This window comes from Diadema antillarum, unplaced genomic scaffold (assembly GCF_040938485.1).
Source record: "Diadema antillarum isolate AM-2024a unplaced genomic scaffold, OU_Dant_1.0 seq00000901_RagTag, whole genome shotgun sequence".
NCBI lineage: Eukaryota > Metazoa > Echinodermata > Echinoidea > Diadematoida > Diadematidae > Diadema > Diadema antillarum.
In genome coordinates this window covers 550,581-565,179 of record NW_027271761.1, presented here as the reverse complement: position 1 = coordinate 565,179, position 14,599 = coordinate 550,581, and the positions used below count along the sequence as shown (strand labels likewise).

The 14,599-nt window shown below is 41.2% G+C and overlaps 1 protein-coding gene across 1 annotated transcript; it reads left to right on the top strand.

Annotated features, from left to right (window-relative positions):
• Positions 1–307: 307 nt before the first annotated feature.
• LOC139741084 (ubiquitin domain-containing protein UBFD1-like) lies at positions 308–11,195 on the top strand. Its single transcript, XM_071651673.1, has 7 exons — positions 308–349; positions 1,079–1,562; positions 3,133–3,312; positions 4,697–4,794; positions 5,236–5,341; positions 6,640–6,722; positions 7,384–11,195. Exons 1-7 carry the CDS (start codon positions 308–310, stop codon positions 7,492–7,494), a joined length of 1,104 nt encoding a protein of 367 aa, XP_071507774.1. The 3' UTR covers positions 7,495–11,195.
• The last annotated feature ends 3,404 nt before the right edge of the window (positions 11,196–14,599 follow it).

Below are 14,599 nucleotides of genomic sequence, written 5' to 3'. Positions count from 1 at the left end.
TGGCAAGGGATCCATCCTTTTGACAGGCAATTGCCCATTATTTAGTTTTGGTTGCCCAGGACAAGCGGGCAAGTTGGTTTTTAGCACCATGCCTACATGTTAATGAATTATGTAGTTTTCTGTGTGCAGCTGTTGCCAAATGAAAAACACTTTTTCTTTTCTAAGAATGCCCCTTTGGCTCAGTAGGAAATATGAAGGAACATAAATGAGTATTATAAGAATGAAACTTATGTCCAAATCAGAAAGACAGTTTGCAGAAAAAGAAGTCAAAGTCCAGTGTTTTTGCAAGTTCGTTATCTATAATACCATGCACTATGTCCAGTTCGATGATATTGCACATGCCTTCTACGTACAGTGTTACGTTGTTGTAAACTCTATATCAATGTCAACGCATTGCCACTTATGAAATTTTGCTTACCGGGTATGTCTATTTCAAATGTGCCAAGTGTACTTACCAAGTGCTTACCAATTCTCATTATAAGAAAAACAAAATCCAGAACAAATTTTCTCACAGTAAATCAATGTGCACATTCCTTTGTGTTCATTTTTTTTTTTTAGCCACCTGTTTTTTTTTAATCTCTTCTGATCTCTCTCATAGTTAGTGTGCCCCTCATGGCCCTTTCTTCATAGAAACAATTATATTACATTTATTTGTGTTTTTGAACTTACAGTGGAAAATTATCTTTAAGATACAGTAGGATATCAACACTTGAAGAGAAAAAAACAATAATCAGTATTATCAGATGCATAAAGTCGCTAAAGATTCCATGGCACCATGGCAAAAATTGTTTACAGCTGGCAACATTTTTGTAGCTGCTGTGAAAGTGATGTGTAATTTATGAAAGGATTAATATGGCATTTAAAGATTTAATAGTTCTTTTATACTTGCTCCTTCAACCCTGCTATTTGCATTGTTCTTTCTCTCCCCCTTTTTCTCATTCCTCCTCATTCTTTGCTCTCACTCACATACACACAAATCTCTGTTTACCTCTCTTTCTCTTTCTCTTTCTCTTTCTCTTTCTCTTTCTCTGTATCTCTGTCTGTTTCTCTCTTCTCTGGCTTTATGCAGGCGAGTTAGTCTGAATCAGAGGATTCCCAGATGGAGCAGTCGGATGATTCAAATACAAAGACAAACAACCCCGGCGGAGGTGACGCAGGGAAATGCCAAATGTCAGAAGATAGCGAGGCACAGATGGAGACGCAAGTGTCCGATGACAGGCATCCGCAGACTGTGTGCAAAAAGGAGGACCCAAATTCAAGGACTGAAAATAGCTCCTCCTCCTCCCCCACCACTGCCTCTTCAGCAGACACCACTGCTGCGGACACTGCCATGGAGGTATCCACGGACAATAACAAGGACTCAGTTGGTGGCGTCAGCAGCAATGGGAGTGTCTCGGCGGGGCGGAGTCCCTCGGAGGGGGACGGAAAGACGGGCGGGGCAGCGGCGGACAGGGGCGAACCAGTGAACTTGAAGGTGATGTACAACAAGAAGAAATATGACGTGAGGGTGGGAGTGGACTCAACGGTGACGGAACTGAAGACGGAAATACAAAATGCAACAGGTGAATTCCTAGATAGAGATGAAACTTAATATCAAAATTTGGTATTGCAAAAATAATTTAGTGTTCCTACTTTTTGACGTGGATTTTGTGCTGTATGTTAATGTCAGGAAGGTCTTTATCATTATAAGAATATCATGTATGTGAAAATATCAAAAGAGAAGTAAGGAAAGTATTGATATGTTATAATGTAGAGTTCTCTCTCTTTCTTTTAGGTTAGGTTGCTAATGTTAGCCTGTACCAAAAGAAGAAGATAGCATGCAAATATTTGAAAAACAAACTTAATTTTCAATATCTTTTCAAGACTCTCCAGTCTTGTAGGAAAGTACAGTACGTAAAAGCAGCTATCAGTTCAACTCATTATTAGCATAACAGCCGTACTGTGTATCTAATGAAACAATTCCGTCTTTACATCATTATGTTATAACCCTTCGAAGTATTATGCCTGACATAATATTTTCAGCTTTGTTCCTAACATAGAAGTACCTTACTCATCTAGATATAATGTGAAAGAATGACAGAAAAAAACAGAACAAAACAAAACAGTGGCATATTTACAAAAATGCCATATGTTTGCTGTATGTCTACTGCTTTGTGTGTGCTGCGTAGAATTTGCTGAGTCACAGGGTTAAGAAATGCAAACAGATGACATATGCTGACAAAATTTGTCAACCAATTTGAAAGCTTTTGCAAGCATAATGCATAAATAGATACAGAAATACATACCAAGCAGCAGTATTTGAATTACAAATTCAATTTAATCGACTTTGATTCGAATAAGCTTTTCATCAGGCATGTAGTGCAGAGACTACCATTACGTTTGTATGTGAGACTAAAATGAGCCTTGTCAGGAGCTACTCGTACATAGTGCAAGTGATTCATTGTCTGTAGATCTGTATGACCTGTAGCCAAAGGGAGGTGAGTTTTTCCAAGAAAGTATTGTAGGGGATTTCCCAATGGCAATGATTATAATATTATGGTAGCATTTGTTGAGTGCGATCTCTTCAGTGTGTAAAACAGTGCCCTCTCTAAGGGTCCTGCCATTGTTACCCCAGCATTGCCAAATCCACATTTCCACATTAAGGTCAAAAGGAACACAGTAGATGAGGTGTCATGTTTACAGATACATGTATAACAATATGGAAAACCTAAGTAATGATGTCACCATCTTTTGTTACAACTTAGTGCAGCTTCCAAACAAGATATCCCTGTGCAGGGCTTCAGACAGTAGGTTGGAATTAGGTATGAGCATTGTTAGTAACTGTTGTGTTCACATATATTAGGGCTGCATGAGGTTGTTTAGAACCAGTTTCCATGGCGATGAATGACTATGCCATCGCACTTTGGTACTCCATGAAATGGTGTGGATCATGAACCCAGAATCTCTTGTGTATAAACCCTTTGTGTGCTGTTAAGTGCTGATTGACACAGAAAACCCCATAGCACTGTACACACTATCCAAAGTCCCCAGCACAGGAAGGGTTATGTACAGAGTTTTGATCAGTCACTACACCGTAGTGCGCCCAAATGACCTATCATTCTCCGTGTATCCTCTCTCCATCTCCATCTCAAGGGGTGCCTCCTGCCATGCAGAAGCTGATGTTCAAGGGGCTGATGAAGGATGAGAAGACCCTGCGGGAGCTGAAGGTGACCAACGGCGCCAAGCTCATGCTCATCGGCTCCACCTTGAACGACGTCCTCGAGGTCACCAAGCCGGTAGTGGCTGGTGCCGGCGCGGAGAAGGAGGAGAAGGGTGTGTAGGGCTGCAAAGATGATTATGATATAGTAGCACTAATGGTAACAGTGTATAATGATTATGAGGAGAATAATTATTGTGATGATGCTGACGATGAAGGTAATGATAATGATAATGTGATAGTGACATTAATGAACGCGTCACACTGGCACTGTTCCGACGGTCCAGACCGGTAAAAATCAGCTTCGGACCAGTCACTTTTTCAGGAATGTAACCAGTAAAAAATTGAAAAACTGGGTACCTACTGTTGTGACAGACACAAAAAAAATGGGTTAGTGTGCAGCCCTGCAGTAATGGTGATAATAATTACACTTTGTATATCTTACACAAAATTTGAAATTGGGACCAAATTTTCACAATTTTATCTTTGTCAAAAGGCAAGGTCAGATTTTCACCAAATTTGTCAGATATTATTGCTAGAGTGTAGAATATGTACAAATGGGCACCATTCCCCACTTAGGACCCCAGGGGGCAGTGCCAAAGGAGTGTTGGGGGGGGGGGGGGGGAGGAGGAAGCCCTCAAATTAAAGGATCTTTTCAAATCTTTTTCTCTCAAACCAGAAGTGATAAATTAATGCTACAAGTAAGTAAATTGGTGACTGTAGTTTCAGTTTGATCATGGCAGATTCGTGAATGGGCTGGGTCAGGGGGATTAAATTGAGCCTAATTTTCACATTTTCATTGTGTTCTTGAAAACACATATTTATATTTGTCACCAAACTTGGCAGGCATTGTCACTAGGTTGACAGAGTACAATGTATATATTATACAAATGGGCACCATGCCCACATCCCCCATTGGGACCCCAGGGGACTCCAGAACCCCCAAATTAGAGAAGCTAAGGGGGGGGGGGGGGGAAATAACCCCTTCTTTAAAACTAGAGATATTCGTAGTAAATACATTTTAGTGAATGTACTTTAAAGGTTATATGGTAGATCCAGGGGTGGCCCCACTGTGGCCAGGAACTAATTAGGGGCTAGTTTTTACATTTAATCTTCTTTTTGATAATGCATGGTCAAGTTTTCTACGTACTGAGCATATGTTTTTTGCCAATGTGATAGAATTTACAAATGGACACCATGCCTTATGGGGTGGGGGGTCCTCAAAGCTGTCCCCCCCCCCCCCCAGTTTCTGTAATAGGTAATAGTCTTGAAGAATGAATAGAAGCTGAACTTGCGATACTCAGGTGAGCACAAGACCCTTGGATCTCTTATGTTACTTGTGCTCAGTGCTTGCATTAAAGTGCACTTCCGCTAATTTGCAGTGACCTGTACCTTGTTTTGAGATGAGATATGAAATATTTTTAGGATATTTCATATTGTAGCAGTGATGTCAATGCTGTGTTCTGCGTTTTTAATCTCTTTCTCTCTTCTTTTTTCCAGCTTCAACCAAGGAGCCCCTCTGCCAGCAAAAGATGCACAAAAAGATTTTAGACAAAGGAAAACCTGAGGATGTGATGATTGGCATCAAAAATAAAAATGTGAGTTAATGGCAGACTTTTTTTTTACAATATTAGTAAAATGACAGAAAAATATGATGATAGTAATAAATAACAACAAGAGCAGTGCTTTGTGCATTCTCAAGTAAATTACAGTGTTAATAATAACAACAACAACTATAATGATAGTAGTATTTGAGTCTATGAGTTCTTACAGCAGACCTAGGTCAAGCAATTTGAACACTCCAAAGTGATTTGCACTACAAGATTATCATATGGGCTGTGGAATGCTATACTGATATTACAATTTTTTGTTGTTCCAGTATGAGAATTAATCATCAATTGCCATGCAATTTTCATACAGGTTTATAGATGCTGTTGCCATGTTTTTTTTTTTTAATGATTATAATAGTAGTGTGAGGCATGTATTATTCCTTAAAGTTTGTATTTTCGTATGTTTTCCCCTTCGTTTTGTGTTCTAAGGACCCTCTTCCAAACGTCCCCATCTCTGGCATGCTGAATAAAGCGGGAGGAAAGGTTCGGCTCACTTTCAAGTTAGAATTGGACCAGTTATGGATTGGAACTAAGGGTAAGATTAGTCATACTCAGTTTGTGTTTATGCAGGGCTCCACACAAACTTTTATATTTGGTGGCCCAATCGGGCCACCAGAATCATTGATTTTTATTTTTTGGTGGCCCGAAGAAAATCGAGAAAAACATATAAGAAAATCTAAATCGGTCCTTCTTAACATAGAAAAATAAATATTAAGTATTACTGAAGTGATACAGGTACCCATGTCTAAAATAAATGAATAGAAAATTCAATCATCAATATGCTTATAGATTATTACAAAAGTTGATACCTATTTAGGTGGTCAAAACTTATGTTTGAAATGAGAAAGCGGGAGCATTTGCAGATATATGTAAACATCCGACATTTGTTTTAGCATTGTAAAATCAAATATCTGACATTAATTTCAGCACCGTACGGAGCTGAATCTTACCATTATTCATTTCTAAAAGGATAAGCAAGCATCAGACATTAATTTTAGTATCATACGGAGTCAAGTTTACCGCTCTTCATTTCCAAAACTAAAGGCAAACATCCAACTTTTTTTTGGTGGCCCGATCCACAAAATCTTCATTTCTGAAATTTTGGTGGCCCGACGTGCGTTTTTGGTGGCCCCGGGCCACCGGGCCACTGTTAGTGTCGAGCCCTGGTTTATGTATGAAGCAATTTTAGCATTTACAAGTAGTGTCAGTATTTCACAGGATATATTTATGGCATTAAAAGTCTGTGTACAACTGCTCTCCGAGAAGATCCAACAGGTGATGGATACATTCTGTTATGGGGGATCTTCTTTTTCTTACGAAGTGCTAGCCAGCAGGAGAGATATTAGCATTCTGGGGGTCTTTTGATTAGCAGATTTTTATGTAGAATAATGAAAGAATTAAGTACGCATCTTTTCTGTGTGTGTGCATAATGGCAATTTTGGTATTCAAGGCACCATTCCTGCCAGGCACCTTTGAGTATTCTCCTATTGCTATATCATATCCACTTTTTGTCATCATTATCATGTTGTGTTCTTTAGACCGGGTAGTCTAGTCTGTGACTGGCACCATGGAGTGCAGAGTTTGCATCGACAAGTTACCAGCTTTTTACCGTGTAAGGGCCCTCGGTGTTGGCATGGGAGACTTTGACTCTTGTTCTATTGTGGGATATCGGCAAAACAAAATGAAACCAGTGAAATGTTTGCACAGTAAATCATCTCTCCTGTGCTGCAGGGAACTGTTGCTAGGCAACACTCCATGTTCTGGCTGTTGCTAGCAAGGGTTGACTCTCATAGTAGTACCAACTTGTATTTCATGTTATATCTTTTTCCCCAGAGAGAACAGAAAAGATCCACATGAACTCCATCAAGAATGTTCTAAGTGAGGCCATCGAAGGTCATGAAGATTACCACATTATGGTGAGTTTCTGAGTGAAAACAAGGGTTTTCCTTGTATCCCTGTCTTTGTTTCTCACCAGCAAACAAGCAAACTAATATGGAAAGGTTACCAGTGTAATGTTTGTGTGGCAGTCCTCTGAAGATTTTGTTGTACGAGTTGAAGAAAACGGAGCAGAAAATGCTAAGTGACATTCATGACACATGAGTTACGTTCAGATGGTGATCCTTAATCTTGAGGATAGCTATCTTGGAGGATAGCTCGTAGTTAAGCACCATGTAGACGCGCTTGTTGATAGCTAACTTGAAGTTAACTTGAAGAAAGCTATCCACGAGAAATGTATCTCAGGGTTAACGCTCTGTCAACTAGCCGCGGGGCGTCCCCACTCGTAGTTATTAAGCATCGTGTAGGCAGAACTTCTTGACAAGGACTTGTAGATAAGCCTAGTTACGAGGAGCAGTGAGCCCATCCTCGAGTACAGCTACCTTTGAGGATAAGCTTTGTAATGTGAAGGCGCAGCGTAATTATGGAACCAGAGCTTATTCTCGAAGATGGCTATCCTCGAGGTTAAGGATCACTTCTGAACGTAACTATAGTTATTCAGACATTTTTTGGTATGTCTGTTTTAAGATTTACTTACAGAATTTTAATGTCAATGTTTGTATGCATTTTTTGTTGATGCAGGCCATTCAACTAGGGCCCACTGAAGCTTCCCGATACTGGATCTACTGGGTGCCGGCACAGTTTGCTAAAGCAATCAAAGACACAATACTTGGAAAGTGGGTTTACTTTTAGTAACAGCGAATGGGAACCAGCCAGCATTCAGCAGTTTGTCTTTTAATATTGGAGCAGATGTTTGAATCTGTATGCCGAACTCAAGTGTTGGAGCCGACACGCACGAGACAAACTCCAATGTCAAATGTTATGGTTTGCTCTGCCGAGTCCCGGGATTGCATGTTGGACGATTCTCGGAACTGGTCGGGAAGAAAGAGCGGCGACTCGCGAAAGCTCTTCGTGTCGCGAATTCACTGGCGGTGCTTAACAAGCGAATGAGCGTGATGACAAATCAGTAATGAAGCTTGGAGCTTGAAATGTGTTCAGAATCTACAGGGTCAGTAATATGACCAGTCGTGCATGCTTTCTTCAGTAAGGCAGCAGTTGCCGTTAACGATGAACTCTTTCTATCATGTTAGAGAAGCCTGCATTTCTTTTCTGTCAGTCAGCAAACGTGAATGCCTGTTCGAATTCTTCACACGAACATGTTTTTTCTTCTTCTTCTTCTTTTTTTCATTTCCTTTTTTTCACCTTTTTGCCATCAAATGGTGATTCTTGTAGGTTATGTCATTGTGCTTGTACAACCACATGCTTAGCATGATTTAATACCGGGGAGCAAGGTGCTGTCAGCATGAATGGGTTACTTCGACCTGTCGAGTTTTGGGCTACTCTCATGCCACAACCGGTTGTGTGAAAGTGTAATCCAAAAGTGTCTATGCACCAGGACGGAAGGCAGCCATCATCATTGTGAATAGTTCCTTGCACAGTGCTGTATATGCCATATATTTCGTGAGGTTTTTATTCTCGCAAATTTTGCAAGTTGCGTGCCATTCGCGAATTCAACCGCACACAAAAATATTACCGGTAACTCTAATCCTAACATGAATGCAATGTGCATGCGTACATTTCTCCATTCATAACCATATCCACATTAACAAATTTAATCATTCATGACATTGTCGGGAAGATTTTAAAAAAAATTAGACTCGCTGAATATATGGCATATGAAGTACCTGATGTGGAGTCTTCTCCTATCTGATCATAGCTGTTATACAACTCTGTTTACTTGACACTGTTACTCCCCTTGAAGAGTGATTTGTAAGCATGTCTTACATTTCAGACTATGTCTAAGAACACCTTCACAGATTCATTTGTGCATTTGTAAAGGAAGAAATATTTGACAGCTTATCCTTCGCTCGGTTTGAATTGGCAAATGATAATTGTCAAGGGATGCGTAAGGTTGCAACATTTTGTCTTGAACAGTAAACATCCATATACAATACATGTGTTACTCCATAGTCACACACACAGTAAACAGAGAGAGAACGCCCAACCCATAGGATAGCTGGAACAGGCCATTTCATAAGTTTCAAAGTTTGATTAAAGCACCATTTTTTTTGTTCATTTTTTTTTTTTGTTGGCCAAATCAGTCTACAGCTCACTTTCATAATTAACATAAAAACCAGCATGTGTTTAGCATGCTCTTACTCTTCTTTGAAGTTGTTTCACTTTGGAATTCAACCCAATCGTGTATTTTTACATTGTCCTTTACAGATGTTGTTGCTGTTGTTGGCTATTAAAGGCTTCGAACAGACAGATGTGAAGTGTGTTGATTTTCACATATGTGCAGATCATCACCAGAGTATGCAATACCAGAGTAATCCAAGCATTATCTATCGGTGTTCCTCGCAGTAATATATGTGCCTATGCATCAGTGTGATAATGCAAACAGTGGTTGTATGAAGAAGCCAGTGATGACTGTTGTATTTGCACCAGAATATGGTGTGTTCCTCAAGATGCCCATTTCATGTGTTTGTAATCAATGAAGTTTCCATTGAGACGTGTACACAGATGTCCTCCCAGGCAGACACAAGCAAGCAATTAACCCGTTGAAGACTAGTCCCATGTATACTTGGGCTGGTGTCTATGGGAAATACGTGTTATAGCAAAATCAGCCCATCCTCAACGGGGTAATGAGTGTATTATACTGCTTTCAGGTGCAATCTCCTCTATCTCTCTGTCCACTATAAAATCCAGTCATGTCCTCATAACCTTGTTAGGGCTTGTGGCGGTGTCATATCCAGCCACTGTGATCTAACACTTTTGTTTCTTATATTACAGTCCTTACAGTAATATTAGCAGAGTAAAGTCCTTTCCTATGGAATTCAAATTCAGTATCAGATTATTTCATGTGTAGTGCAGTGGACTGTTAACCTGTTGAGGACGAGTCCCAGGTATACTCGGGCAGGTGTGTATGGAAAATGCGTGTTGTAGCAAAATCAGACCGTCCTCAAAGGGTTCAGAGACTCCAACCCCAAGCACCTTCTGATCTGGAGATTCTCCCGCCTGAAACCCCTAGCAAACGGGAGACTCCAACTTGATGTGCGCGAAGCGCACATCACGGGGTGCAGGGCCCTGGAAGCTCTAGGGTTCTAGATGCTCTCTCGTGCTATCTAAGGCCTATTTTTAAACATACGATGGCAATAAGTAAGAAATCATTTCAAGTGGGAGACACAGAGCCAGGGCGGGAGAAATTAAATCTCAAGCGGGAGAACAGGAGATTTTGCAAAAATGGGCTTTCGGCGGGAGATCTCCCGTTGAAAGCAGGAGAGTTGGAGTCTCTGCGGGTTAATAACACTGATGTAACAAATCATTGTTATGACATAGCAATTTTTTCCCATGGTTCAAGTTTCAATGCATTTTGTCTTTCAAATCCTGATACTGTAAAGCAAGATATGTTCAAAACATGACATTTTCGCAAATGGGAGCCGACAGCCTTTTCGCGGCATGAAATTTTCGCGAATTGCCACTGGTGTACTTTGCAGACACAGTAGATTTAGAAAACAGAGGGATCTTCACTCCTGATAATACGAGTCATTAAAAAACCACAACTTGTAACCTCGGCATCAATTTCTTTAAGACAATAACCTTGCAATGCTGTTCAAGCTGTTTTTTTTTATTTTTCGTGTGCAGATATTTTTTGTGAATGAAGAGGTCATAGACATTTTTGGGAGATGATGTTGTCGTCGTGATTTTGACTTCAAGACTATTTTAGGTGCACTAATGCCTGTCCATTTGTGATATTTTTTTATGTTGGTGAATTTTGCAGCCCAACTGTGATTCGTGAAATTTGCGAAAAAATTCAACCCTCGTTAATGAAAATTACAGCTTATACAGTAATGACAATAAGGGGAGAAAGATTGTACATTGTACATGCTAGACTATGAAAAAAAAAAACACAAAAAAACATTTTTAGCTCACCTAAGCCAAAGGCTCAAGTGAGCTATTGCGATCGCTCTTTGTCTGACATCCAACATCTGTCGTGCGTCGTCCGTCGTGCGCAAAATTTTTACATTTTCATCTTCTTCTTGAGAACCCCATGACCGATTTTCACCAAACTTGGCAGGTAGCATCCCAAGGGGGATAGGATGTCAATTGTTTAAATGGGCACCATGCCCCACATGGGGCCCTTAAGGGGCCCAAACCCCCAAAAATTATGGAATCTTAAAAAATCTTCTTCTCTAGACCCAGAAGTGATAGAGCTCAATTGATACTATGAGTTAGTACAATGATGACTGTAGTTTCAAGTTTGTTCATGGCAGGATCAGGGGTGCCCCCCTTGGGACCCAGGGAAGGGGGTGGGGAGGGGTTCTAATAGGGTCTAAATTGAACATTTTCATCTTCTTCTTGAAAACCCCAAGATGAATTTCGCCAAACTTGACAAGTAGCATCCCTTGGGGGATAGAATTTCAATTCCATCAAATGGGCACCATGCCCCTCCTGGGGGTTCCCAGGGGGGCCAACCCACCCACTCCCCCCCCCCCCCCCCCCCCCCCCCCCCGTAACGAATCTTTAAAGATTTTCTCTAACCAAAAGTGATTGAGCTGAGTCAATACAATGAGTCAGTATATTGATGACTGTTGTTTCAAGTTTGTTCATGGCAGAATCAGGGGTGCCCCCTGGGACCCAGGGGAGTGAGGTGGGATTGGTCCAAATGGGGACTTAAATTGTACATGTTCTATTCTTCTTGAAAACCCCATGATGAATATTAACCAAACTTGGCAGGTAGCATGTTAGGGGGTTAAGATCTCAATTTGTTCGACAGGGTGCCATGCTCCCCTTAGGGGCCCTTAGGGGCCCAATACCACCCCCAACATTAAATATATACAATTCTTCTTCTCTAGAACCAGAAGTAATAAAGCAAAGTTACTATGAGTTTGTACATTGATGACTGTAGTTCCAAGTTTTAATTGTTCATTGCAGATTCATTGCTGCCCCCCCCCCTTGGATTCCCCCACCCCCTCATCTTCTTTGCTGAAAACAACATGATGGATTTTCACCAAACTTGGCAAGTGGCATTCCTAGGGGGCTAGGATCTCAAAGTCTTTGAATGGGTACCATGCTTTCCTAGGGGACCCCAGGGAGCCCAAACCTCCTAAATTAAGGAATATTCAATTATATTCTTCTCTAGAATCAGAAGTGATAGAGCTTGAAGTCTTTTTAGCTCACCTGAGCCGAAGGCTCAAGTGAGCTATTGCAATCGCTCTTCGTCCGTCGTCCGTCGTGTGTAAACTTTTTACATTTTCATCTTCTTCTTGAGAACCCCTTGACCGATTTTCACCAAATTTTGCAGGTAGCATTCCTCGGGGAATAGGATCTCAATTTGTTCAAGTGGGCACCATACCCCACCTGGGGGGCCCCTAGAGGGGCCCAAACCCCCCAAAATTACGGAATCTCAAAAATCTTCTTCTCTAGAAGCAGAAGTGATAGAGCTAAGTTGATATTATGAATTAGTACATTGATGACTGTAGTTTCAAGTTTGTTCATGGCGGAATCAGTGGTGACCCCCTGGGACCCAGGGAAGGGGGGTGGGGAGGGGTCCTAATGGGGCCCAAATTGTACATTTTCATCTTTTTCTTGAAAACCCTATTATAAATTTTCATTAAACTTGGCAGGTAGCATCCCTAGGAGGAAAGAATCTCATTCCCATCAAATGGGCACCACGCCCCACCTGGAGTGCCCCGGGGGCCTAAATTTGGACCGAAATTGTAAATTTTCATCTTTTTCTTGAAAACCCTATCACAAATTTTCACCAAACTTGGCAGGTAGTGGAACTAGGAGAATAGAATCTTAATTCCATCAAATGGGCACCATGCCCCACCTGGGGGGCCCCAGGGGGCCAAAATTTGGACCGGAATTGTAAATTTTCATCTTTTTCTTGAAAACCCTATCACAAATTTTCACCAAACTTGGTAGGTACAACATCCCTAGAGGGATAGAATCTCAATTCCATCAAATGGGCACCATACCCCACCTGGGGGCCCCAGGGGTCCCACCCCCCTCCTGTAAGGAATTTTTACAGATTTTCTCTGGAACCAGAAGTGATTGAGCTAAGTTGATACAATGAGTCGGTATATTGATGACTGTTGTTTCAAGTTTGTTCATGGGAAAATCAGGGGTGGCGCCCCCCCCCCCCCCCCCCCCACACACACACACACCCCCTTGGGACCAGAGGAAGTGGGATGGGATGGGGGGTCCAAATGCGGGCCTTAATTTTTTATTTTCTTGCTGAAAACAACAATGGATTTTCACCAAACTTGGCAAGTAGCATTCCCATGGGGATAAGATTTCAAAGTGTTTGAATGGGCACCATGCTTTCCTTGGGGGCCCCAGGGGGTTCAAACCTCCTAAGTTAATGAATATTCAATAACATTTTTCTCTAGTTCTAATCAAAAGTGATAGGGCTCTAAGTCTTTTTTCCCCAAGCTGCATAATCCAACATTCTATAAAGTACAGTGTACTTGGTAGGTATTTTGTTACCAGTGTGATGGAATATGTAAATGGACACCATGCCCCCACTCTCAGAGCTACCCCCATAAAGTTTCCGATGTTCTCAGGTAAGAGTCTGCAAGAATGCATGGAAAGTGAACTTGCGATACTCAGGTGGGCGCGTGACCCCCGGGTCTCTTGTTCTTTTCCAAACTGCATAGTCCAACATTCTATAAAGTACACTGTACTTGGCAGGTATTTTTACCAGTGTGATGGAATGGACACCATTCCCCCACCTCTGAAAGCTGCCCCGCCCCAAGTTTCCAATGTTCTCAGGCAAGAGTCCGCAAGAATGCATGGAAGGTGAACTTGCGATACTCGGGTGAGCGCGAGATCCCCAGGTCTCTTGTTGATTGAACCTCTAGCACTATATTGTATTTGTCTGATTTTGTCCTGTTTAAAGTAAACTTTCTTGTGGTCTAGACCTACACTTTGTTACCCTCGGGTGTCATTAACAAGTTACCAGTCAGAGGAATGTTTTTTGGGAACACTTCTTTCAAACCAAACTGATTGTGTATCGACATCCATTGTGCAGTAGGGACATTTTCCGTAAGGACTTGTATCAGACAAATGTACATTGTATGTCATAGTTTCAACCGCTATGGCTCCAGCCATTGGCACTTAATACTTTGTAGTACCCATAATCGCCTTGACACTTTTGCCATTTCTCGTACTTAAAATGACACATAGATTCTGCCCAATTTGTCTCAAGACAAAAGGACAAGATGGATTTGGGTATGGTTTGATCTGAATGGTATTCTTTTATGGCAAAGACTGGACTGCTTTACTACAGGGCATATCCCCCTGAATTTATCTAAGTGCTTTAAAAGTGATCTTCTCTCATTTCAGATGGTGTTCATGCTTTGCATTGACTTGAAATATATCCTTTTTGAAGCTTTTATATGTGAAATTGAGCATGATGCATGGTGCGGACTGTACATTAGAATTGGTATGTACGCATGGAGCCTTAATATCCGAATCCTTCCGTGAATGTCGTGAAATATGAGTGTAGTACAAGGTAACTTGAGCTTTGTAATGCTTGTAACCAGATTCCCCCATCAGTACATTGTATTCATATTTCTTTCACCCAGAAATGCTTGTGCTAACTTGTACAAAAAACCAAGTGTGGGAGGTAGCCATGCCAGTAGAGCTGTTTAGAGTACCTTTGGTGCACATGTAGACTTGTGTGAACCTGTACTGCAAGGTTCACAACCCACTAATATACATTCCTGGGCTTTGTGAAGCAAAAACTCAATACAGTTGTCTCCTAAATCAGTTTGCTCATTGTTAGAAGGCT